The 25,315-nt window shown below is 32.7% G+C and overlaps 5 protein-coding genes across 6 annotated transcripts; all 5 read left to right on the top strand.

Moving 5' to 3' along the window:
* Positions 1–757: 757 nt before the first annotated feature.
* On the top strand, positions 758–6,746 carry LOC111706794 (uncharacterized). The gene is made up of 11 exons (XM_023479733.1): positions 758–820; positions 1,177–1,282; positions 1,970–2,097; positions 2,782–2,843; positions 3,016–3,058; positions 3,994–4,083; positions 4,690–4,799; positions 4,955–5,081; positions 5,619–5,683; positions 5,781–5,850; positions 6,546–6,746. The coding sequence occupies exons 3-11, from the start codon at positions 1,996–1,998 to the stop codon at positions 6,597–6,599; spliced, it is 723 nt and encodes a 240-aa protein (XP_023335501.1). The 5' UTR covers positions 758–820; positions 1,177–1,282; positions 1,970–1,995; the 3' UTR covers positions 6,600–6,746.
* LOC111706786 (zinc finger protein Xfin) lies at positions 6,742–11,637 on the top strand. Its single transcript, XM_023479724.1, has 9 exons — positions 6,742–6,985; positions 7,730–8,054; positions 8,227–8,428; positions 8,754–8,840; positions 9,075–9,162; positions 9,614–9,774; positions 9,924–9,988; positions 10,110–10,197; positions 10,500–11,637. The coding sequence occupies exons 1-9, from the start codon at positions 6,761–6,763 to the stop codon at positions 11,035–11,037; spliced, it is 1,779 nt and encodes a 592-aa protein (XP_023335492.1). The 5' UTR covers positions 6,742–6,760; the 3' UTR covers positions 11,038–11,637.
* LOC111706791 (ubiquinone biosynthesis O-methyltransferase) lies at positions 11,566–16,220 on the top strand. Of its 2 annotated transcripts, none has more exons than XM_023479728.1 (9): positions 11,566–11,678; positions 12,285–12,528; positions 12,781–12,863; positions 13,230–13,348; positions 13,740–13,801; positions 13,938–14,014; positions 14,875–15,028; positions 15,106–15,310; positions 16,022–16,220. In XM_023479728.1, the coding sequence occupies exons 1-9, from the start codon at positions 11,578–11,580 to the stop codon at positions 16,090–16,092; spliced, it is 1,116 nt and encodes a 371-aa protein (XP_023335496.1). In that variant the 5' UTR covers positions 11,566–11,577; the 3' UTR covers positions 16,093–16,220. The 2 variants fall into 2 exon arrangements, with proteins under 2 accessions (XP_023335496.1, XP_023335498.1); XM_023479730.1 differs by having other exon boundaries at positions 14,875–14,968.
* On the top strand, positions 16,185–19,392 carry LOC111706789 (zinc finger and BTB domain-containing protein 41). Its single transcript, XM_023479725.1, has 6 exons — positions 16,185–16,275; positions 16,610–16,727; positions 17,063–17,402; positions 17,702–18,616; positions 18,949–19,073; positions 19,146–19,392. The coding sequence occupies exons 1-6, from the start codon at positions 16,257–16,259 to the stop codon at positions 19,303–19,305; spliced, it is 1,677 nt and encodes a 558-aa protein (XP_023335493.1). The 5' UTR covers positions 16,185–16,256; the 3' UTR covers positions 19,306–19,392.
* LOC111706792 (schwannomin-interacting protein 1) lies at positions 19,385–25,269 on the top strand. The gene is made up of 17 exons (XM_023479731.1): positions 19,385–19,511; positions 19,976–20,017; positions 20,118–20,199; positions 20,366–20,466; positions 20,936–21,017; positions 21,454–21,479; positions 22,322–22,348; positions 22,448–22,546; positions 22,839–22,885; positions 22,976–23,013; positions 23,157–23,271; positions 23,492–23,636; positions 24,090–24,142; positions 24,375–24,453; positions 24,793–24,864; positions 24,942–24,978; positions 25,188–25,269. The coding sequence occupies exons 1-17, from the start codon at positions 19,473–19,475 to the stop codon at positions 25,214–25,216; spliced, it is 1,113 nt and encodes a 370-aa protein (XP_023335499.1). The 5' UTR covers positions 19,385–19,472; the 3' UTR covers positions 25,217–25,269.
* Positions 25,270–25,315: the final 46 nt, after the last annotated feature.

Raw genomic sequence — 25,315 nt, forward strand, 5'->3', positions numbered from 1 at the left:
CTTATTTACACCACTGCGTATAGACGATGTAACATTACCCTTATTCAAAATAGACTTTAAAAATGTAAAATGTCGTCTTCTAAATAATTTTCCAAACCAAACAATTTTATCCGGGTTTCATCAAAACATTACAAAGTGAAGTTCTATAAAATGGATAAATTTTTAAACACAATTTTGATGTACTGGCGTTTTTAATTGAAAGTATCATTAATTACGCTATAATAATATGAATAAAAACTGTTCTGACTTACATTGGTACTTAAAGAACCGGACCTCCCCTATTAAATACTGTTAATTTAATGATGATGCTGCACGATTAATAATTTTACCATTTTTTCCCCTTACAAGATTTTTATTAGGTAACCTTGTTGATAAGAATTGATGTATAATACTAATTATCAGGAATGCTTTTAAGACTTAGTCACACAATCAACGTATTAGTAATAATTTCACTTATAAAGATTTATTAACCCCCCCCAAAACACAACACAGACCTCTTTGCTAATGTAATGTTTTAAAACCTTTTTTAAAATATTTTTATTGGGCTAGAACTAATCTAAGACCAACATGAACCTGACGTAAGATTTTTCTTTCCTAAGGGTTTCCGTCCGACTTATAAATGGCTTGTATCCTGAAGAAACTATTATTTTCAGGGGGTATTCAGTGCCCGAGGGACGCTAAGCCCCCCTCCTCCTTTAGTGTCAATTCCTATGTATATGCCTTATAAGTGAAACCTATTTAGGATGTGTATAAAACTATTGGGTATACTGCCCCCTTCCCTGAGTCTGAGAAGCAGGAGATCCTGGAAAAGTTGAACCAGGAATTAAATTTAATGAATTGCAAGAATTAAGCATTTCTCTTGTCAATCGTCAAATTAAAATAAATCGCATGTCTGATTGAAATCTTGTTTCCCTAAACATGCCTACCATTTCTTCGGTCAGTGTATTGCTAATCACTGCAGTACACACCGAAAGCTAAGTTGAGGGTGTTTTAATCATAACTCCCATAATTGAAAAGTTATTGAGAAGAACAAAAATGTTTTTTAATTTATTAAATTTGCTTTTCTCATACTCGTGCATAAAAATATAACTAGCTACGTGCTACGAGGTCACAAAGTTTATTGTGTCTTGTTAAAGTTCAACCATGTCTTGCTATGTCAGTTAAATCTGGTCTCAGTATTCTGAGGAGGAACTGGGACAGTTTGTTGCGAAGAAGAATGCAAAATTAATCTCCGCACACAGACAGAAGAATGGAGATTTTTCATGCATTGAACAGTTATTAGGTAAATTGGATTGAGTTATAAAAAATCTTGGGATTTTAGAATTTTGAGAAAATTTTTTCAACCCTTTTTTGTTAAAACAAGCATCGGCACTGGGCATAGATTTATTTTAATGAACTGTGAGTGTATTTCCCACAACTACTAAGGAAAAAAACTTTCAAAATGTTCTTTTTTTGTTTAATCAATTCTTCAGGGTGCTCTTTAAAAACTCAAATCAGAATGTCAACGTATTTTATGTAAGGTTCTTGTTAAAGGGTTGCATAGATTACGCTAACTGTCTCTTTAAAGCTTGAAATCAGTGCTTAGGATCCGGTTCCGGATCCGTTGGATCCGCAAGATTTTGGCTTCCTGGATCCGGTTCCGCAAAAATATGTGGATCCACGGATCCGGATCCAACCCAAAACTGCAAAAAAAAATCTCCAAAACCCCAAATATGAACTTTTGAAAAAAGAGAGATTATAAAAATTTCCTCATTTCTGAATGGTTCATCAAGTTTTAGGATAAAAAAGCGAAAAAAATAAAACCAAAAATTTGAAAAAAATGTTGTTAAAAAATTTCAGTAAGTCTTAAAGAAATGACCTGGATCCGGATCCTTTTTTTCCAGTGCGGATCCTGGATCTGGATCTGGATCCGCATCAAAATTGAATGGATCCTAAGCACTGCTTGAAATAAACAATTTTAAACTGTTAGATGTTGAACGTGTTGAGACGAGGCTGATGGAGAGAATATGTCGTGATCTACTAAAATTAAAGATAAAAAGAAGTAAATATGAAACCAAGGACGGAAAAGATAATATCATGGTCAAATATTATTCAAAGGTTAGTATCAGGAGTAACATTTTTAATCAAAATATATTTGCAAGGTTATCCACAAAGACTGAGACTGAAAAGATGACATAAACTCATATGACGACATAAAGTCTTATTAAATGATTTTGCAAAGAAATGATATATTTTACAGCTGCTGGGAATCATAAATACAGACATTATAAAGTCCATACTGTCGTCTCCGAAGTCTCATTCTTTTTGGGTAACCCTGTAAATATAGAGATATGTAATTATGATTCTAATCGTTTGTTAAAACAAGATTAAAATATTTAGATGAAAATACCCTTAAAAACTGTCTCAATACTAGTCCCTTTTAATTGACAGAATTTCATAGCTTTTTGACAAAATCCAAAGGGGGGTTTGTGTACATTTTAAACTGTGACGTATACGGATATCTGGTTTCATTCACAGTTATAACAATAATAAATAATTTGTGCCCGCTTTTGTTTATTTACAATTAAACTTGTTTTTAAGTTTTCCTTATTTGTCACAGTCATTCTTCTCAGTTTTACTCAAAGATTTTGTGAACTCCAACGAAAAGTTGTGTTTTTTTTGAGGGGGGAGGGGGGGGGTGGAGATTTTTTCGCTTTGCGCAATTTTTTTGCCTTATCTCCCATTCTCTAGATTAAATCTTGCATAAGCCCCTGATCCTTTTAAAATGAATCCTTGATTAAGAATGTACATCCGCATCCAGGGACTGAAGGATTACCGGAAGGAAGTCAGATTATGGGAATCAGGGAAGGAGCTTCTCAGTTTTTAATATAAGTAAAAAAAATGTTGTTACATTAATTAAATTTTTTCTATGGGCATTTTTATGTTTTCATGGAAAAAAAAGAGAAATACTAAAAGTAAGTTTCTCGATAGTTCTAGACATTTAAAATAATTTTAATTGAAAAGCTCCATTCACAGAGTAAGTTTACGAAAAGTCAGCTATGCTGTCCTCTCAGATGAGGTAAGCGTTTTTTTAAATGATCAAGGGTTATAGATTTTCAAGTATTAAACACCCACCCTTTCAAGAAATATATACCCCTGGGCCTTCCTCCGCGTTAAATAAAATAAAATAATTGTTAATAATGTAAATTTTGAAGTATTTATTTTGAGTGTTGTTATACCACAGTCAATAAAGCAATTAAAATAACGTTCTCAGATTTCCAAAGTGTGGTTTGACATTTTGTACCTTCTAATTGGCAAGATTTTTTTATTATAAAGAGAAGATTCTTTATGATTTTCAGAGTCTTATCCATATTTAATATTGTATTATTATTACAGGAATTGTAGACACAATTCTAAATGACTCTTCATTTATAGCGTGGCATGTCCGATTTATATTGGTTTATTTGATTTAATTAAGTGTGTTCATGTTTATATATCACGGGTATGATAATTTAAAACATCTCTTTCCTAACTTCATTGGCCTTTCAGTAGTTTCGCCAGTTATCGTACTTGTTTATGAAAATGTTCAGGTTTCCAGCATTTTTGATTTCATATGGAATATCATTTAACATATTTTTAACTCTTGCACTTCAAAATTTTCTTCGTATTTCGGTGTGCACAATAGGAATCTTCAGATTTAAAGGATCACTGGTCATTTTGGTTTGTCTTTCAATTTCTCCAGGTAAATAATATATGGAAAACCCATACTTGAATCATATCTCCCTTTTCTTTCTATTCTCCAGAGTAGTGAGTCCAACCTCTCTCAAACCTATATCCAAGTAACAATAAGAATATCGTCGTTAGATTCCTTCTTTGTTGCAGCATAAATCCGTTAGTTACTGTACAGAGATATCACAATTAAAATATTCGATTTTCAACTGAAAAAAATTGCGTTTCACAAAAAATGTCGACTACAGTCCCCTTTTACTATAAACACTACTGTATTTTGTTCAGGGTTTAGTGAGGTGGGGTAGTTTACCTGTGTTTACTCAAGTATCCTCGAAATCTCAATATGAACACACAAACCTATTCTCTTTATGTCAGGTACGTTATTATATAATATTCTTACCAATAAATAANTCGCTGCAAATCATGGTTTTGGTTTCAAAATATTGTAAAAACTAAGAATTCCTCGTTTCAACCTTTGTCTATCTGTTCTCCTTTTTTTCGTGGTTTTCTCTTGAATTAATCTCATGTTTATTCCATCACAATATTATATTATTTTTTAAATGCTATATTTTGCAATTCGGTAAAATCTATAGATAGGTTGACTGGACCCCCTCCCCTTCACTAAACAGCAAGCTCCGTGACTATCTATCTATCTTAACCTAACTTAACCTAACCCAATTTTATCTGGAATAGCTGATCTGCACAATTACACATGGGAATGGGGTTGGGGTCTAGATTTCTCAATTTTGTATTCTAAAATGAAGGATGAGAGAAATATTTTTTTGCGATCTCGCATTCGCCGAGAGCATATATTGTTTGTTTTGGTCAAACCTCTAGAGACATTCAAAAGTATTTAACTTAAGCTGTCGGACTACAAAATAAAAGGATTAGTGCTTTTTAAAGAGATTAGCAATTCAAAAGTTTCGTCCTCAAGTGCTCTGTGTTTTTGTTACCAAGGTCATTTAATTATTAATATTATAGGATCTAGTTGAGAGATTACCCCCTGCGGATTATTATGTACAAGAAGACCTTCTTACAATTCTACCAAACGATCCATACGTCAAGCTGAAAATTAATCTTGTTAAACTCAGGTTATAAAACAACTAATATATAAAAGTTAGTCGAATTTGAATAATAATTTTGTGAAAAATTCGAAATTATTTTCTGCCAAATTTGAAAATTTTATTTTTGTCAAATTTATAAATATATTTTTGTCACATTAAAATAACTGGTTACATCTGCTTAGGTCCTATTTAATGTGCACACTGACCAGCAGAAGTGTGTTGGGAATGAATAATATCTATACCCTGAAACCTGCTATACTGGATTCTCTTTTTACTTTGAAAATGGGAAGTGATCGACTATCTATGCAGGTAACAAAGCTGACATTGAAAATAATTTCTATAAATGGGTTTGTGAGTTCATATTGGGATTATCCATTTCCTTGTATTTTATTAAAGTCGATTGTTATATTTTGGTTTGAAAAAAAATCACTGTCTTATGCTTTTTTAATAAAAGAGTTTAGAATCTTTATTTGAAAGGTTTAACTTGTATTGCATTTCGTTCAGTGTAAGGTTTGAAGGGAATATTATGTAAAGATAAAAGATAAAGAGATTAAATCCAAAAGCCCCCCCAATATGGGAGACCCAGACCGCCCAAATATATACACGATCATTGATCATTGTCATTGATCATTACAGGCGGAGATACTTCTACAATAAAGAATCAAAAGGTTAAATCTGAAAGCCCCCCACCCCCCACGGGATTAAACACACAAAAGCCCCCCCCCCGCCTTCAAAACATATAATGGAGATATACCACCAGGAGGCGTGGCAGGATTAAAGTCCAGAGGTGTATCTTACCACGTGTATGCACTAGATACGATGTAAAAAAATTATAAAATATTTCAGGATAAACTGTGGAATATGATCAATGAAAAAAGCGAAACACCAAATCTATACAATATTAAAATCAGGCAAATCTCAACATTTTAAGTACTTTTACAGAGTAACGACCAGCACAAATTAATTTGTTGTTGTTGATTTATTTAAAATGTTGTTTGTGTTTTGTAGTGAAGACATGCTAAGTATATTATATGATAAAGAGGAAGGTGGAGAACCCCTGGCTGGAGCTTTATTACAGGAATATATAGAATATTAAATTTTACATCAGTTTACTCAGTTTTCTTGTAAAAAAGGAAAAGCAGAAAAATCTTCGCTAGAGGTTTTAATGAAAGGAAGCTTGTATAGGTAGTCCTGGAATTTACATAAAGGAACTTTCTAAGGAAACCATTCTCACCAGATTATTATTCAGACTATCCGGGTTTAAAAAATTATGTGATTTTTATAATAGACAAATCCATCTTTATATTTATACGACCAAGTTTTTGAAAAAAAGGTGTAAAATATTGTAAATAGAAACAAGTTGACATGTCAACATTTTTTGTTGTAAAAACTCAGCTATTAAAATCTAAAATTTTCTTAAATGCTACGTCCAACGAGGCCGGAGATAAAAAATCGGAGCCGACGGAGGTCACTTTTCAGAGGTTACAAGACTCCGGAAAGAGATATCGACAATCTGACTTAATATCCTGCTCCTAACAAATTATATGAGTCTACGTTCAAAAATAGAACCGGCTGCTATTAATATTGAAAGAGATATTACAAAATGTCTTACTTGACACGGGTTCTTTACAGGATTAACATTATAAAAAGATAGTAAACCTAGATCACAACCAATATTTGCTTTTATCTGGAATTAGTTTTAATTTTAGATTTTCCTAAACCACCTCTTTAAGTTTCGACTTTTCAGTTTCTCTAGAATATTCTGTATCTCAGGCAGTAGCATTCAAGCATATAGTGCAGACCTTAAAGCAGAAAACAGAGAGCTGATACTGGTCCTTGGAGAAACATTCACGATTTTTTTTGGTTTTCAAATCTCAAAATATGGGCCAAAGAAAAAAATAAAATCAGAAAAAGAACTTTTTGGGGTTAAAAATCCTTACAAATTGCATCCATTTTTTTACTATTTATTTCAGATGTAAGTTATACAAATGGAAGGGGAGAATTTCTCCCTGGTGGGTCGACATCTCTCCGCCCCTGCCTCCAGCTCCGCCCCTAACCACGCCGTGTCCTCCAGGATCCACTTGAACCAGTTTTCCTCCGCCTCCAATCATCATCTCTCAAATCCAACCTCTATAAGCATGATCTCGGAGGGTCTTATCTCACATCCTCATCTTGTCCTTGCTCCGTCCCAGCTGACACATCTAGTTAGCCAGGCAGGGGTACATTGTTTGTTATAGAATATTCCCCCCCCCCCCCAATTCTTCCGTCTACAATATTCATGAGGGGGGGGGGTCTTACCTTTTCATCTTAATTCTATTTTTTTGCTTGTTGTTTATAATTATCGCAGCTTTTCTACAGAGAAAAATTGAGGATTGCTGTAATAGTCGCGACTCGCAGTGCAAATGATATTTTTTTTTTCAAAATTGAAAAATAACAGTAAATGTTTCAATGTTAATTATGTTTGATGGATTTGAAGGTCACTGTTGTGAGTCAAACAGAAGTAACTGAAACTCATGTTGATAATACCTGTATATTTATTTAATACTTTTCCCAGTATTTTGGCTTCCTGGATCCGGATCCGCAAAATTATGTGGATCAACGGATCAAAACCCAAATCTGAAAAGTTTAAAAAAGATAGATTTAAAAATTTTCCTGATCTCTGAATAGTTCATCAAGTTTCAGCATGAAAATAAAAGAGAAAAGAAGAAAAATGATTTGACAATTCTGCTTTGTTAAAAGAATTCAGTAAATCTTAAAGAAATGTTCATGACCTGGATCCGGATCATTTTATTCAACCTTAACCCTATCCCGATCGGGCAATTTTTGTCTACTATAGATTTTGCACTTAGAGTAAATTAAATGGATCCTAAGCACTGTAGTTTATACACAATATATTGTTTCCCTATTCCATTCCTATAAACTTCCTATAAACTGAATTTAAATGTGCTCTGCGCCAGGGACATCAGACCATTAGCTCCAACCCTATCCAAGTCCTTAACACGGAGCATAGTACTTACTCCCAGTCCAGTAGAGGAGGAGGAGGAGGGAGAGAGAACTATATCCACCTGGTCCTGGAGTCTGAGAAGGGGATGAACCTGGTGGAGTATATCAAGTGTGATGTGGTGGATGAGGTGGAGGACTGCGTCCTTCTCCCCTCGGACCGGACTATAGTATCAGGGAAGGATGAGGAGAAGGGCCAGGGGAAAGATGTTTACTATAATTTTCAATCCAACAAAAGATCGGTGATCAGTGAAAATGAACATGTTACGAAAACAAAGTTAGGTAAGATTAAATTAATATTTATATTCTATTCTTATTGATTTTTAAAATAGATAGAATTATCATAGTATAATTTTATATTTTATTTTTTTTTGAAGACACATTGACGAAAAAAGTCATTCGCCTTGAACATTACCTAATTTAATCCATCCTAAACTCTTTTCTATTTCTTCAGTATTTGCAACTAAAAAGCGCGGGAAAAGAAAAGAGAAGAAGCTTGCCGGGAAAATCCACACCTGTACTGTATGCGGAGCAGGGTTTAGCTCTGGGAAGGATTTATGGAAGCATGGTTTAACCCATACCGGAGAGAAACCGTACTCTTGTCATCTGTGTCCGCAGAAGTTTACCTCTTCGAGTAGTAAATCATTTCATATCAGGTAGAAAATAGAACTTAAGTTCAGAATAGAAAAAGAACTTAAGTTCCGTAAACGGGAATAGAACTTAAGTATAGTAAATATAAATAGAACTTAGTTCAGTAAATATAAATAGAACTTAGTTCAGTAAATGGAAATAGAACTTAAGTCTAGCCAAGTAATTTAGACTTTTTGCTTGATAAAATGATTATAAATGTTTAATGTATGTAAGCTATTTGAATAAGTTTTCTACCTACAACTTCTATACCGGCGCAACTGTGGTCTCCAATAACTGTTTTCTATAAATTCAGAATTTTAAGGATTTATTCTAATATGTATTGTTTTGTAGGTCATTGCATGAGCAAAGACAAGAGCACCGGTGTCCTGACTGTGGGAAATTGTTTAGTCAAAACAGTAATATGAACAAGCATTACAAGTAATATATACATTTTTGATACATCACAGACTCATCACTTAAAATAATAATTTATTGTAAAGCCTTGAGTGTTTACTGGTCTTTGTTAATAGGTCATCTATCTAGGTTACCCGAGGTTTACTTTTTTTAGAACCTTAAATCAATTAATTTTTTGTTACGAAAATTTTTTACCTTGTACCTTGTTTACTTACTGGACCATGTTTCAATATTCAAAAAAATTATTTTTTGTTCTAGGACTATACATCTTGATATGATTGTGGTGGCCTGTGGAATATGTAAACGAACCTTTAACCAGCGATCAGCTCTAAGCAGACATATCAAGGAAGGAAGTGTTTGGTTTCAACAAATTTTCTGTCTTCATAAACTGATTTTTCGCACTGGATTCAGGATGTTAAGCTGCATCCCCCGACCCGACCCGCTCACATCTCCGTACATATCTCTGTCAATCATGGAGATTTTTGGAAGGCGATTTGTTCTTATCTAGAGATTATGTTTTTTTGCAGGGTGGGTTAGGCCGGTGAGGGGGGGGGGATGATAACAGTTGGCCGATTCATTCAAAGTGATAATTAAAATGAACAATAAAAAAACACCAAAATAGTTATATAAAAACTATTAAACAATAGAAATCTTTGAAGTTTAATATCATGAAACTGGTACTTTTTCTATTTTAAGATGTAACTAGTTAAGTTTTTTATTGTTGTCTTATTTCAATTGTAATCTTTCTCCGATTCAACCACTTCTTGGATCAAATCTTTAAACACTTGACAATCCAGATTGTTCACAAGAAAGAGGTTCCTCATCAGTGTGATCAGTGTGAAAAGAAATTTTCACAAGCTGAGAGTTTGAAGAAGCACAAAATGGCGATTCATTACAAGTCACGTGATCATCTTTGCGCGTTTTGTGATTACGCGGCATCAAGACCGGATATGCTCAGGAATTTATTCTCATGATTTTTTCACAAAAATTTAAAATAATTTTTAAAGATATAATAAAATCGTTAAATCTTTATTTTTTTTTAGACATAACATTTTTTTTGCGATGTTCCAAAGAAATTCCTAAATTTGGGGAATAATTTGTTTAAAGGGTTCACGTTCGAAAAATTCATACAAAAGAATGGAGATATGAATGTGAAATATGTCGAAGTAAAGGTATATTTTTAAAATAACTATTTTATATTAAATTTTCTATCTAGTTATTTATTAATATGTTTTTCATTTAAATAAAGCTATTGATAGCGATTTGATTATGTTATTAGATTATTTTATTTAGGTAACTCGTGGGGTTGTATCTTACCAAAGGAACTACGACGGCATATGCAAACTAGACATCAAACTAAAATAGACAAACCTACCCCGTGGTATGTACATTAAAAATATAAACACAAATATCAATCTTGATTTAATTTTACAGTCACATGTGTATTTTCTTGAATTTTTGAAAACTATTTTTAGGTGTATTAAGTATAAAATAGCAAGTTCGAAATTTAATCTTCCATTTTTAAATTTTTAAGTATTTTTAATGTTCATGTTGTTTTTATAAACAAGTCTATCTCTCCTTATAATTTAGTCCGGTAAATTGTTCTCATCAATAGCATTTAGTATTTTATTTTCTTAGATTTTTGCATCATTTATAAATTATTTTTGTTTTTATTAAATCAAGGTTAATTGAGACAAGATCAGCTCCGGGTACCAGTAATAGTAAGGAGGAGGAAAACGTATCAATTGATCGTCAAGTTAAAATCCTTCTCAACAAACTGAAACATCCTCTACAGTTTTCACATCAGCTCGAGGCCGAAGTTAGAGCTAAAGCTTGTCGAGCTCCGACCTCAGTGCTAAACTTTGATATTCAACCTTCCTCCGACCTCGTGAACATTAACGGAATAGATAATTTAATTTCATCAGCTAGCGAGGTTGGATCAGCTGATTTATGTACTGATGATAACCAGCTAAGTCGACAAATTAGCCTGGTTTACCAGGACCAGCCTGTATCTCATATAGTATCAGTGGATAGCGAGGGTAGGACGCGTCCTGTTCATGATATCTCCAGCTCAGCCTGGAGATCAGGCTGGTTGGACGGAGATCAGCTTATCTTCTCCAGGTCGGAGTCTAGATCTGAACCTCTTGAGCTCCAAGTAGTAGATAGATCTGAACTGCAGGATATCATGGTTCTACAACCAGGCAGAGGGAGGAGAATATAGAGATTACAGATAAGGTAAACCTTGGAGCACTTAGATCCAAGAGTAACCATGGAGAAGATAACCTTTGAGAGTATTGAGTTTTATGGTGACCCATTTAGAAAATAGAGATAAGAACCATGGAGAACATAGAGCTACGATGAACCATGGAAAATAAATACACCTACGATGCACCAGGATATTCAAGAACGTAGAGTAATTATTGTTATTAACATTCAACCTACAGTCAAGTTGAGCTCCAGGGTCGAGCTCCAACCACTTTCCCTTGTCTACATGGGTTCTAGTGGATCATATCTGACGGTAAAGATGGTCCATCGAGAAAATAGTTTTATACGTAAAATATGAAGTTTCGACGTACTACGCCAATTTTCAGAAGAATCTCTGATTTTATTTCTGTATCCTAGTCATGTCATTTTATTAATCTTGACTTAATCAATTTGTTTTCTTCATAATGCATAGCATTACGTAGGTACTACGTGAACAGTGAACATATATTATATATTTGTTAAGTTTAAATTGATAAATCCAGAAAAATATAAATTTATGGAAATTTCGTGTCATGAAAATCTATCAAGTTTTGAACCTTTTTTTTCTAATTTCAGATTTCAAATTATGTTCTTTATCTCACGAACTCGAGTCATCAGGAATTTATTTAATTTTAATAAAAAAAAATATATTTGTTAACATCCGTTGATCGAAGAGGCCATCAACTATTTTACTGAAGTGTTCTATGTTCAATTTTCATTGAACGTTTTTATGTAAGAACTAGCTTGGGAACCCAGCGCTGCCTAGGTTACTCATAGTTACTTCTGCCGTTTACCCGCACTTGAACGATTTTACCGGGAAACTAAATTTTTGCTATTTAAGTCGACCGAGTTCCCCCAATCAAAATTTGAGGCAAATCGATTCAGGGGTTCCTGAGTTATGATCGGACAAACAAACAGACAAACAGAGATTACAACTTTATATATAGATGACATAAATATCTCCTGTAAAAAAACGAAATGAGACAAATTTGACATTTTCTTGTTTCTATTTGTTGTAGAAATCCATAAAGCATTTTCTAGGAAATCACGTGGTCTTCAACAATGTTGTTCTTAGAAATGCTATAATACATAATTGTGTCTTTACTATTAACAGACAAAATGTCATAAATTTTTTGCGCTCCCTCATGAATAATAAATTTTAAAGATTTTATTAAAATCTATGAAATGCTTTTTTTCTAAAATTAAATAAAAGTTCATTGAAAGGCATCTGCAAAAAGTCAGTATTAGAATGGAAAATAATTTCACAACATTAACTGTAAACGCATCTGCAACCATCCACACTCCAGAACCAACTCCAACAATTTCAAAAATTAATGTTCCTTCACAAAAATTGATTCCATCCGCCACAGAAAATAATTCATCTGCCTCACAAGATGATTACTCCGCCTCTCCTAATGAATCCTCGTCATCTCCTAAATTCACATCTCCCACATCAACAATGAATCAGGAAAGTGTTACCCTTTTTCATCAATATGTCTTTTACACCCCATGTTTTCTCTTTTTTTAGAGATTTTTAGCAAAATATGAATCATATTTCTCTGGTATATATCCTCTAGACAGTTTTGAAACACAGTTTTGACGTAACTTCGTTTGAATTATTTCTCGAATTGCTGAAATTGTTTCTCAGAGAATGTTAGTTAAAAAATGCAATTTACTTGATCATTTGTTAAATTCTAAGACGGTAACACTCTAAAAACAGGAGGAAGTGGATAAATTTTCCTCCATGGCGGAAGATTGGTGGAATCCTGATGGAGTTTGTAAACCACTCCATTCAATGAATAGGTAAGATCTCCTCTAAGGCAGAGTGTTGATGGAATCCTGATGGAGTCTTTAAACCACTCCATTAAAAAAATAGGCAAGCAGACAAATCAAAAATAATTTTCTGTCAAATCTTAGATTTTGGCATTGCTCGCCGATTGTCTGTTTTTATTAAGAAGCTGATAACTCTCATCAGACTTTTTTATCCTTAGACATATCTTTACAACACGATGTTGTAGGCCTCTAATATTTCATTCATTGCATTCTGGCAAATCAAATAGTCAAAGTTTGAAATTTAAAGGTTTTTACTATTCGGTTGCAAAGATATAGAAATCAGTGTCTTTGTGAAACAATTATTTTTTTAAAATCAAACCTTGGCTTTATTACTAGGTTACGGATTCCGTTTATCCGAGACAGACTGGTCGGAGAGATAACCTCCGACAAACCTCTCTCTGGTCTCCATATACTAGATGTAGGCTGTGGTGGAGGGATCGTCTCTGAGCAACTAGGTTAGTATAATTTCTTTCAGTGGTTCATATCTTAAATTGATAAATATTTGTCCCATCCTGGAAATCATTTTTAAAGTTATATTTTAGAATTTTTTTCTCCCGATTTTGATGAACCTACTTTTTATAGTATATATAAATGTGGGGGAGGGGAGAATTAAAAGAAGAGGCCGAGGGAAAACTTTTAAAGAATAAAATTACATTTTTTAGATGCCTACCTGAAGTTGCCCTTTTTATACCTATGTTGCTTATGTTGACCATTTCATATTTTTATTGATTAAAATACCAGGCTTCGTTTTGTTGCCTGGCATGCCCTGCTTGTCCCCATAATGAAGATTTACGTGTATCTTTTCTTCTTACGGTTATTATTCGTACATTTTATTATTATCCTTAGCTCGTCTTGGTGCCCAGGTGACAGGAGTTGACGCCTCCCAAAGTAATATTAATATTGCAAAGGAATTTCATTTTTACATTTAAACAAATCAATTAATTACGATTTTTACTAATTATCCTTAAACATTTTTTGCAATTTGTGGAACTTAATGCTTTCTACTATTTCATTTTGATTTTGATAAAAATGAATCTTGATTAGTTGCATCGAACACGTGACCCTGATACAGTAGGTATAGAGTATATCTGTTCCACGGTAGAGGAATTTCAAACTTCAAGGGAATCTAGATAGTTCCACTAACGCCATTTTGTTTCACAAGTTCGAAGCGCAATTTTTTATTTTCAAAGCGCCATTGTAGTTAGAGCTCGGAGAATCATTGTCCTTGAGGATCATGATTCTTTGATTATAGGTTGAATGTTAATAATAATAGTTAAAGGACTATTGCCAATTTAGCTTACTTCTGCGATTTTTATTTCATATTTGCAATATACATATTTTGATAAACTAGCGCTATTTTCATAGACGTTTTGTTTAATTGAATTGCAATTTATTAAATCTTATGCAGTTTTGTTCTAACCAACTTTATTTCTATCACATAGAAATATTTTGTTAAACCAGCGCCATTTAGCCGGTTTGTAGCAAATTTATTCAACCTCTGGAATTTTTTATGCAATCTACGTCAACTAAAATCAGAGTTTTTAAGCAAGTTCCATTTTGTCATAAAGCTCCATTTAGATCATCTTACAATGCCTTTTAGCTTTGAGGTCTTTGATACAGGGTGTCCCACGAAACATAGTTATGAATGTCTTTTTCCATATACTGAATTAGATATTAAAGACTTTTTGTGCAGTTTATTTAGTTAAAAAGTCTAAAATATATTTTACTTTGAAATCAGTTTTACTATAGTACGACTGTCATATACTATTTTTTATTAGTCGCTTTAATATCAAACAGCTTAACAATCATGGAAGAAGACATTTCAAACTATTCGCCAACTGTCATGTTTCGTAAGACACCCTGTATTAAAAAAAACAAAAGAATAAACTTGAAATACATTTTGTTTTGTTCTGCAGTTAATCTTAAACGTTAGAAAGAACAATATTTTTTTCTGAGAATTAGGAACTATAGTTGGGATTAGTTTGCGTAAGTTTGATGCTGTTGTTGCAAGCAAAATAATAGAACATGTTAATAATCCTCAGCTTTTTATTCAATCTATCTCTCTTCTACTCAAGGTAATAGAACATGTTAATAATCCTCAGCTTTTTATTCAATCTATCTCTCTTCTACTCAAGGTATTTTATTTTCATCCTTTTATCTATTTTTAGAAGTTTTGAATTTTAACTCCGTTTATATACTCTGGTATTGTTAGGACGAAGGATCTGTTTTTCTAACTACCCTGAACCGGAGTACTCGGAGCTGGTTGCTGGCTATACTCGGAGCTGAATACGTTCTGGGCCTGCTACCCCGGGGCACCCATGACTGGAACAAGTTTATTAAACCGGAAGAGCTGGAGGGTTGGCTCGACGCTGCTGGTATTGGAACCAGGCTGGTCAACGGGATGGTTTATGTTCCAGGTATAAAAAAAACATGGTCAGAATATTGAAAAACTGAATTTGAGTATTTTTTGCAAAACATTTCACAGATTTATCACAAAACATTCATATTACAGAACTGTTAAAATCTGTTGATAAATTTACAAATTCCAAAATTGACGGAATAAGAGCTGTTTCAAGAGTGTTTAAAAAATCCTTGTAGAACTAAACTGAATATTTTTGCCACATGTACTGGCATTATTGCCACATGTACTGGCATTATTGCCACATGTACTGCGATCTTTTTATTGTTTTCGCGATCTGGTAAACACAATTCATATTAACATGACTGAAGAAAACCCAATTAGTAACCAAAGCGTGTTATTCTTTCTTGAAAAATAAAGTTCTCCGGACGGATAACTCAGAAATAGGAAGACGACTTTTTAGACTCAAGATATGACTTAATAGTTCAATGAACATGAGAAACAGAAATTTTGCAATGCAAACAGATTTAATAAGTTGCTAGTGAAACTATTTGCTTTGCAACAACATCAAATACGCTGGATTTTTGCTTAAATGACGTCTTCCAATTCCACAGTTTTCTTGTTCTCACTTAGCTATTTGAGATTTGCAATCTGTTCAAGCCTAATCACTTCAGATTAAGGATTGACATCAGTTATTATTATTATTATTATTATTGTAAAATGTCGGATATTCTGATTTTGTTTTGTTTCAAGAAAAATGTTTTTTTAGGTTTAAACACTTGGAGTTGGTTTCCGGATAACAGTGTTAACTATGCTCTTCATGGAAAAAAATATATATAAATAAACAATTACGCAAGTATAAAACAAATTATCAAAGAAATAATATTTGGTATATTATAAACTGTTAATGTTTGCATCAGTCCAAAATTTTGTTGTTGAAACATTCTCTATTTTACCTATTTCAGAAATAATGTTAGTCTAGAAGATCTTTTGAATTTTCAACAATGGAAAAACGTATTTTAGGTAGGGATTTTAGATGATTCTTAAGCTTAAATATTTAGTTACTTAAAATTTAAAACGGTTTGTACGGGTGTACTGTATTGTACTGTTATACCTCTATGGCTGTGTACGGGTAAATGAATGTACTATTTAGCCTCTATGACTGTGTGTACGGGTAAATGTACTGTTAAACCTCTATGGCTGTGTAACGGTAAATGAATGTACTATTTAGCCTCTATGACTGTGTGTGCGGGTAAATGTACTGTTAAACCTCTATGACTGTGTACGGGTAAATTAATGTAACAATTCTCCTTGTCTAGGACTGTGTTTACGAGTAAATGTACTGTTTAACCTCTAGGACTATGTGTACGTGTATGGACTGGATCAAGAGATGATGTTGCTCTGATCTATGCTGATCCTATCCTGGCTGATCTTCAACAGATGATTACTGAACAGAGTCTTTATCAGATCCTCAGGTCTAGATTTTTGTTCTTAATTCCGTAATATGGGGTCCACGGTTCCGAATTCCAGTGGAAAAAACAAAAAAAGAAGATTTAAACAAGCAAGCTTAAGCAAAAAAACGAACAAACAAAAAAACACGCAGATAATTTTCCGTAGAAAGAAAGTTTGTATAACTTGAAGAAAAAAATTGAAAACTGAACTTTGATTCAAGATTTGAATCAAAATGGAAGGTCCTTTTTATGAGGGACCCCCCCCCCCCCAATTATAAGAAGGCCTGGCATATAAAATAAATTTGTAGTACCCGTTTTAAATAGACTTTACAATTAAAATATCATTATTTTTTTTGCAGTGATCTTTTATGGCCAATCAGTAAATCTGTTGAAGAGAAAGAAGTATTGAAGAATGGGATAGATTTACATGACAAGAGAACAAATGAAAATGGTATTTATGAACTAAAAACTGAGAAGAAAAAGGGAATGAAGAATGCAAATCTGAAGTGCAACGGAGAGGATGAAATAGAGAAGAACCTAGTTGAGGATTATGATGAGAATGAAAATGAGGAACTGAATGACGTGAATGATAATGATGATGATCTGGATGAACTGGAAGATATAGATGAGCTTCTTGATGCTTCTGTAAAGATGGAAGAGGATATTGAAGTTCAAGCGGACGATAATAAGTTTGAAAAGGTAACGTAATCCATATATCTTGGGTGTTTCTTATCAATCTTTTACATTTTTCGATGCATGTTCTTGAAAAAAATCATATAATTTTTATTTTGATTCGGTCCTACGGACATTCAAAAATCATTTTGAGAGGGGTCTAAAAATTTCTATCGCCAGAAAAAAAAGGAAGTACCTCCACAGAATCAGATCTGTTCAGGAGGGTTTTCTAAAAACCAGAAATTGGGCAGAAGAATTTTTTCCTGATTTATGTTAAAAATCTTATTCAAATTAATAAAAGTTCCCTTTAATCTGTTTTTTTTTAGACTGCAGAATCTACCAACTGCCAGGTTCATGATAAATCCATCCACTGTGATCTCTGTGGAAAACCATTTAAAAGAAAATCATCATTAAAAGCTCATTTAAAAACCTGCAAAGCATTAGAAAACAATACCTTTTCCTGTGAACATTGTGAACTAGTTTATGATTCAAAGCCAGATTTGAAGATGCACATGAAAACCGAACATTCTTCGATTGATCTTCAGTGTAGGTTCTGTGATTATGTCGCGCATACACTGGAATATAGAAATATGCACGAGAAGAGGATACATTTGAACCTGAAGTGTGTAACTTGCAGGAAAATATTTGGATCTGAAGAGGAGAAAACTGAACATAAATGTGTCAAACCAGATCGGTTTCAATGTGATCGTTGTGAGAAAAGTTATTTAGTTAAAACAGAGTTAAAAAAGCACATAAGCATTGCACATGAAGGTCAAAAATTTCCTTGTGAACTCTGCAGAGATGTTTTGTCCTCTTCACAAGCTTTAAAAAGACACACGAGAAATGTGCATGAGATTAAGGTGAAAAACTTTAAATGTCAATTTTGTGGAAAATCTTTCAAAGACAAACAAACCTTACAAAAGCATGAGAAAATACATGACGAAATAAAATCTGATCCCTGCCCTGAGTGCGGAAAAGTTCTTTCCAGCAACGATGTATTAAGAATACACATTAGAAGGGTGCACGAGCGTAATTTTAAGCATACTTGTGAGGATTGCGGGAAGAGCTATCCCTACCTCCACGCGCTGCAAATTCACGCAGAAATGGCTCATCTAAAGGGTGCTATGCTCATGTGTACCGTCTGCGGAAAAGAGTTTATTGGAAAGCATCGATTAAGAAATCACATGATACAAAAGCATCCAAAAGGTCAAGAGTTTACTAACTGTGAGCACTGTGGAAAGGTGGGTAAAAGCTTCTTTTATAATTGAATCATGAATTTCTTTGTCGAAAATTTCTAATTTCTTTGTATTATGTATTGATAGAGAAAATATTTGAATACTTGAATCAAACAAAAATGCGGATTTACTGATCCAAGTAGCAGCATGTTAACCATGAAAGATAAGTTAAATTCCCGTCTCTCATTTCTCAAATAAGTTCGTGAAAAAAGCACAGTTTCTTTAAGATGAATTGGTCAAAATTGAAAATGTTTATTTTTGGGATGAATCCAGATCCGCATAGAAATAGAATGAAATCAATGCACTGTTAGTGAGGTTCTGAACTTAATTTATTTCAGGAGGTTCCTGTCACCCAGCTTAGAAGTCATGTAGTTGAGGCACACAAAATGCAAGGATATAAGTTTCAGTGCACTTTCTGCCCCAAACGATTTGATACCAAAGCTCATATCAGAGAACATATTAGGTATATCATCATCTTTATTTATCAAAGAAGCGTTTTATCTTCCTGGATTTAAAAAGTTTATTTTTTTTTCAGAAAGCACACAGGTGCACGTCCTTTTTTATGCCGGGGTTGTGGAAAGTATTTCTTCTGCCGCGAGACTGCCAAGAAGCATGTCAGATTGTTCCACGGCGAGGATCTCAGCCTCGTGCACTATGACGTCATGAGAGATGTCGGGAATCCGTTCGTCAGCTAACATTCATCTTAAAATGAGATTTAAAAACTCTAATGCTTTATTTATTTGTTATATATTTTTCTATTTTGTTAATCCAAAGAATTTTTAACAAATTCATTTTTCAGAAAAAAGTCCGAGGGAAAAAATAGCAATGGCGCTCAGTTCCAGTTAAATGGGAAGTCTGAATAATGCCTGTTTTTGATGGCTTGTTAAATAAACTGCAAGAGGTAGGGTTGATATTCCAATTTTCATAAAAACAAATAGTTTTTACACTTTTCAGTTAGTTTAGACGTGATTTCAAGTTACCCTCCCTTTTGAAAGGGGTATGCCCGAATCTGAACCTTTATCTGAGAACCAATTGTGAAGATATCGTCGTTTTTCTAATTAAGAGTTAAATTTTGGTAACAACGTTCTTTGCCTATGCTGAATAAAATCTGCAAGTTACTTTATAAAGAAATCACAATGAGAAAGCTATACATTTTTAGATGGAAAATGGTTTATATCATCATTAAGTTTTTGCACCATCGTAAATCTGGGAGCAGGACCCAGGATAAGTGAATTTGGCAGCAGGACCCTGATACGTGAAATATTATTTGAAATTAAGTTTACAGTCCCTTTAAGAACAGTAGTAAAGATCAAACTATTAATTGTAGTCGAGCAGTTCTGAAAAATGTTAAATGGAGTAATTTAGGTTAGTCTGTCTGATTTGAACCACGAGTTGGGCAAGGCAAAGGTAAAATAGATTTTTTGTTTATAAACTTTATAGACCTGCTGAGTAGGGTAAACATAAAACATTATGGACCCGGATTTATGATAAATTATCTATTTATCAGGAGAGTCTGGTTTATGAATCATCAAATTATCTTCAGACAATAAGAGAAGACGCTGTTCATGTTGGTGGACTTATTAGATCAGGTACTAGGTGGGGGCAGGGGGGGGGTACTTGTATGTTCTCTAGATTGGAGCAACACCCTCCCCCCTCCCCCCTGACTAGATTAACACCCACATATTTAAACTTCTACATTGCCTAAACCATTTTATTTTGACGAAATGTCTAAAATATTTAATAAAAATTTCGTAGAATCTACTCGGTTTGGTGATTATTTTGGACGAAAGAAGCCCGGGATAAAGAAGAGCACCAGCCTACCGGTCATACAGGCACAACATGCTCCAGGAACACAGGTACACCTGAATAGGGTAAAATGGTACATGCGTAATACGTTGTACAATTTACATGAAGAATGTAGATTTAGATTGTAGAATGTAGATTGCAGATTGCAGATTGCAGTTAATTTATTTTAGATATTAAGAGATATAATAAGATTCACTTATGTTACACAATCCACATGTATATTTAGATATTAAAAGATAGGTTAAGACACACTTGCGTACAGTACGGTACAGTGTACACGTATATTTGACCTTTAGACAACCAAACTTAGGTTTAGAAACAATATACAGTACATTACTTTTGAATATTAAGATACTAGGAGACAAGTATTGATACAAGAGTACAGTACAGTACATGAATATATGTAGGTACTAGGAGACAAGTATCGGTACCAGTGTGCAGTACAGTACATGAATATATTTAGGTACTAGGAGATAAGTATCGGTACCAGAGTGCAGTACAGTACATGAATATATTTAGGTACTAGGAGACAAGTATCGGTACAAGAGTACGGTAAACCAAGAAGAAGTTATTGTATCTCCAACAGATCTTGTCGATCAAGGCAATGGGATTATTTATATAATTATCTATCTATCTATCTTTGCTTCTTTTTATCTTATTATGATCTTATTATTATCATATTATTATCTTATTATTATCATAATATTATCTTATTATTATCTTATAATTATCTTGTTATTATCCTATCATTTTCTTATAAATTATCGGTCCGATGATAATTTACCTAACATCTATATTAACATTTTATTGATCACATTTTTTTCTTCAAATCATCCAGAGTTGATTTGTTTTAAGTACAGCATTTTAATCGGAAATTGATTTTTTATCTTCCTTTCGTAGATAAAGAGTCACCTGGCGGAGTTTTTATTAACTTATAATAAAATTACTCTTCTATTTATCTATCTATCTGCCCCTAAACTCTATCTATTTATCTACCCCCCCCCCAAACTGTGAACTTACATAATCCTTATCTTAAGACTCAGTCGTCAGTCGGTTTATAAAGGAAATCCATTAAAACATGTAATCTTAGCTTGTATTCAACTATTTATTCATCCATTTAATTTATTTTTCATTTATCCATTAAATTCAGTAATTATTCATCCAGTTAATTCACTATTCATTATTATTCATTTAATTTATTATTTATTTATTCATTCAGGGGCGGATACAGGGGGGGGGGCAGGACCTTTGCACCCCTCTGACGGATTCAGGGGGGGGGGCGTAGATTTCAGAATAACTTCTCAATAGCACTTTTGGGAAAGAAAACCTAGTGCAAAATAGAAAAAAATATCTATCTTAATAAAAATTTCAACTGCGCCGCGTCTTTTGGTTCCTAAATCTGACATTTTATGGTTCAGTAATAAATCTAGCATCTCCCTCACTTAAATCCTCTATCCGCCCCTGTATTCATTTAATTCAATATTCATTTTTTCCATTTATTCATTATTCATTTATCCATTTAATATTTTTCTTAATTATTTATTAGTCATTCTTTATGATAATTTCATGCTGATATTTTTATTTCTTAAAATTTTCATTTATTTTTTAACAATTCATTGATTATTCATTCATTTCTTCATTTGATATATGTTTATAGTTTATGCTTCCATTCTTCTAATTACTCACCATATCATTTATTCAATCATTTATTTATTTATGTATTCAATCATTTATTTATATAATATTATTCAATTCATCCTATGACTCATATTTTCATTCTTAATTCATTTGTTTAATTATGCATTCATGTTTCACAAAACTTTTGCTTTATTTATTTATAATAAAGTAGAAGTTATAACGTGATAATCTAATTTTATTGTAATGTTTTACAAGGATTACTTCTAGGTCGTTGGATCTCAATCTCCTGATCAGGTTTTTATTCGTTACATAAATACTTTGTCCAAAATCTCTGTATATTGTTGAATTAATCTAAAAATCTAATTTATTTATTTATTTATTTATGTTGCTCAGATTGCCCCACGTGCACAGAGTCGCCTGAAACCAAATACCAGGGAGGATATCCGGCGTAAACTCGCAAATTTTGGAGAACCAGACGACGACGACATTCAGGTAATTAATTCTGATAAAACGGTCTTACTTTGTTTCTTAAACGTTCTATACAAAATTATATTGTCTTTTTCTCTCTCATTTTTCTTGATTTAAAAGTAATTATGTGATGGGCCAACCTATTAAAACAATCTACTTTGGTTAGGCGTGTTTTAGCAAATTGTGATTATTTATTTGTTTTATGCTATGTAGTTGAATAAAAAATTATGAATTACTGTATAGTTTAGTCATAGTTAAAATAAATAATTAAATTGCTTTTTTTTTCTTCAATTTATTATAAATAAACATATTCAAGGCTGAGGATAATAATCTTGAAATCTGTTTTATCAACGAGACTGCCAGGTTAGAAAAATTACGATCTTCTTTTTTTGAAAATATTTTCGACAAAAAATATGATTTCGATTTTAATAGAATTTTTGCATATTGTTTCAGTGATGAGATAGAAGAAGGAGTGTGTTTAAACCCTTTAGGTCAGTAAAAAAAGTTTTTTTTTCTTAAAAAAAAAAAAATTTACATTAAGTTCTTGATAACAAAGTTCTAAAAAGTTTAAGTTAAAAATTCAAAACGTTCAAGAAAATTAAAGTTTAGGGAAATGTTGATGATATTTTTTCAGCGGAGGAAAGCGAAGAAGAAGCTGATGAAGATGAAGATGATGATCTAGATGATTCTGAATATCTGGAGGATTCCCGTGTATTCCCAAGATCAAAATCTGAGTGGGAGGCTTTCAGGTAGATTCAACAAAATATTAGAAAATAACAAATATTTTTAAAAATCAAGTAAGGCGCCTGATCACCATAGAAATGATTAAAAAAGTAACAACAAAAATTGAATAAACCACGAAGAGCGAAAAATATTAAGAAAATGCGAAAGAAAAAATCTCCGAAAGAAATTAACGTAAAGAATGAAAGGACTAACTCAAATAAAAACAACAAAATCAATTTAATAAAGGAGTCCTGAGCATAGTACCTTGTCTGTAAGTGAGTGCTCTAAACCTGATCCAAGATCTAGAGCTGAAAGGTTGAAGAGTCGGGAAGAAAAAAGGAAACGGAAATGCCAGCGTGCAGCTAGGTTGGCTCTCGCGCAATGTGCCCAGGTAAAAATATTTGATTCCATTTTAAATTTAACATTATTTTCTGTAAATTTTAATGACTTTAGTCGTAATGAAAAATGACTTTATTTATATATAGGTATGTCCTATTCACAACGGTACCATTTAAAGCTTATTCTGATCATATGAATGCACGAAATATTTATCATCTTTTCTTTAAAAATTGATTATATTGAATTGTGGGTTCTCCATAAAATGACTTCTGCATTTCTGCTTTCGAAACATTGCAGAAACATGTGAGAATTACATAATTAAACAATTTTCAAAATATACAAAAGACGATATCTTCTACATAATCCATTAGAAAATGATTTAGTACCGTTGTGAATGAGGTCATTGGAAATTACAACGACAGCTTCTTTCACAGCGTCATATTGTTAACAGTTTTGTTTGCTATTTTTAATGAAATCTGAATTTTTAATTTTTTTTTCTGTGAAGGTTGCCAGACGCCAACTTCTTGTTGAGAAGGAACAAAGATTAGAGACAACGAGGTAATGGAGAGATTATTACATAAAAAAATAATTAAGCATCCACCCCTCCCCTTGAGGGTTGCAAAACAATTTTAGATATTAACAGTCAGCAATGCCATTTTCGATGTAAAAGTGTTTAAAGACTACAGTTTTAAATATATGAATACAAATCTAAATTGAAAAAACTGAAATTTTATATAAAAAGTGTTTGTCCTTTTTATTTGAGACATGTTATAAACTTTTGAATGTTTAGACTGAAGAAGATAATTGGATTAAACCATTCCCAGTTAAACCAGACTAATCTTCATCAGTTTAATATTTCAACCCTTCAGGTCAGTTCTAGAGTAGATCTTTTGCGTCATTGTTCTGGTTGTGTCATCTTATTAAGTCTTTGTTCTAATCCTGATATTGAAGTTGGTCTAGAACATGATCTTGGTACTTAATTTTTTTATTCTCCTTAATCCTTAATTCTTGACTCTTCTAGTCTTGATTACCGATCCCGATAATTGATCCTTTATCCTTATCCTTGATAGTTGATCCTTGATACTTGATCCTTAATTCTTGATCCTTGATCCTTATCCTTAGTCCTTAATTTTTCATCCTTGATCCTTGATTCTTGCTTCATCTCTATGATTTTTTTTCTTTGAAAAGTTCTATTTGTTTGTTATCAGGTGATTCTAAATGATGTACGAGAAAGTATTGAATTGAATAATGCCGAACTGGTTCAACTCTTAATCAAAAAGGTGAATAATTTTTTACTAGAAAAATATTAGAAAAAATGTTAAATTAATTATTTTTTATATTTCTCTTTTTTTCTCAGGATGATCTGCAGTCTGAACAAGAATCTATGCTGATAGGAAATCATAAAATGATTTTTAATAATTTCCCCTCCTTCTCAAACCCACAAATTATTTTTTAACTCATCGAAATTTTCTATTGGGACTTGGATGCAAATCTGGTTTTATACAATCAAAATTTTTAGATCTTTGTCGATTCGATAAAAAAAATTGTCGCAATTCAAAAACTTCTTATCATTATTGTTTAGAAATTCATTCTATTGGTTTAGATATTGAGGACATATCACAGAGAAGATAGGTTTCCCCCCCGGGCCGATCAGAGATTATAATTGTTTCATCATCAGCATCAGAGAAAAATTTATCAGCCATCTATGAAAAAGTCGGACATAAATTAGTC

The sequence above is a fragment of the Eurytemora carolleeae genome, unplaced genomic scaffold, assembly GCF_000591075.1.
Source record: "Eurytemora carolleeae unplaced genomic scaffold, Eaff_2.0 scaffold163, whole genome shotgun sequence".
Taxonomy (NCBI): Eukaryota; Metazoa; Arthropoda; class Copepoda; order Calanoida; family Temoridae; genus Eurytemora; species Eurytemora carolleeae.

What these genes read in the sequence shown, in the direction of transcription:
- LOC111706794 (XM_023479733.1), top strand. Translation starts at nt 1,996, where the DNA reads ATGGAGAGAATATGTCGTGATCTACTAAAATTAAAGATAAAAAGAAGT. An exon ending in ACCTATTCTCTTTATGTCAG is followed by an intron (nt 4,084 to 4,689) that starts GTACGTTATTAT and finishes TTAATATTATAG; the next exon opens with GATCTAGTTGAGAGATTACC. An exon ending in TGGCTGGAGCTTTATTACAG is followed by an intron (nt 5,851 to 6,545) that starts GAATATATAGAA and finishes TCTGTATCTCAG; the next exon opens with GCAGTAGCATTCAAGCATAT.
- LOC111706786 (XM_023479724.1), top strand. Translation starts at nt 6,761, where the DNA reads ATGGAAGGGGAGAATTTCTCCCTGGTGGGTCGACATCTCTCCGCCCCT. An exon ending in TCAAGACCGGATATGCTCAG is followed by an intron (nt 9,775 to 9,923) that starts GAATTTATTCTC and finishes ATTTGTTTAAAG; the next exon opens with GGTTCACGTTCGAAAAATTC. An exon ending in ATAGACAAACCTACCCCGTG is followed by an intron (nt 10,198 to 10,499) that starts GTATGTACATTA and finishes TATTAAATCAAG; the next exon opens with GTTAATTGAGACAAGATCAG.
- LOC111706791 (XM_023479728.1), top strand. Translation starts at nt 11,578, where the DNA reads ATGGAAATTTCGTGTCATGAAAATCTATCAAGTTTTGAACCTTTTTTT. An exon ending in TCACGAACTCGAGTCATCAG is followed by an intron (nt 11,679 to 12,284) that starts GAATTTATTTAA and finishes GTTCATTGAAAG; the next exon opens with GCATCTGCAAAAAGTCAGTA. An exon ending in CCACTCCATTCAATGAATAG is followed by an intron (nt 12,864 to 13,229) that starts GTAAGATCTCCT and finishes CTTTATTACTAG; the next exon opens with GTTACGGATTCCGTTTATCC.
- LOC111706789 (XM_023479725.1), top strand. An exon ending in AGTCTTTATCAGATCCTCAG is followed by an intron (nt 16,728 to 17,062) that starts GTCTAGATTTTT and finishes TTTTTTTTGCAG; the next exon opens with TGATCTTTTATGGCCAATCA. An exon ending in CATATCAGAGAACATATTAG is followed by an intron (nt 19,074 to 19,145) that starts GTATATCATCAT and finishes TTTTTTTTTCAG; the next exon opens with AAAGCACACAGGTGCACGTC.
- LOC111706792 (XM_023479731.1), top strand. Translation starts at nt 19,473, where the DNA reads ATGCCTGTTTTTGATGGCTTGTTAAATAAACTGCAAGAG. An exon ending in ACGAGTTGGGCAAGGCAAAG is followed by an intron (nt 20,018 to 20,117) that starts GTAAAATAGATT and finishes TCTATTTATCAG; the next exon opens with GAGAGTCTGGTTTATGAATC. An exon ending in TTCAACTCTTAATCAAAAAG is followed by an intron (nt 24,865 to 24,941) that starts GTGAATAATTTT and finishes TTTTTTTCTCAG; the next exon opens with GATGATCTGCAGTCTGAACA.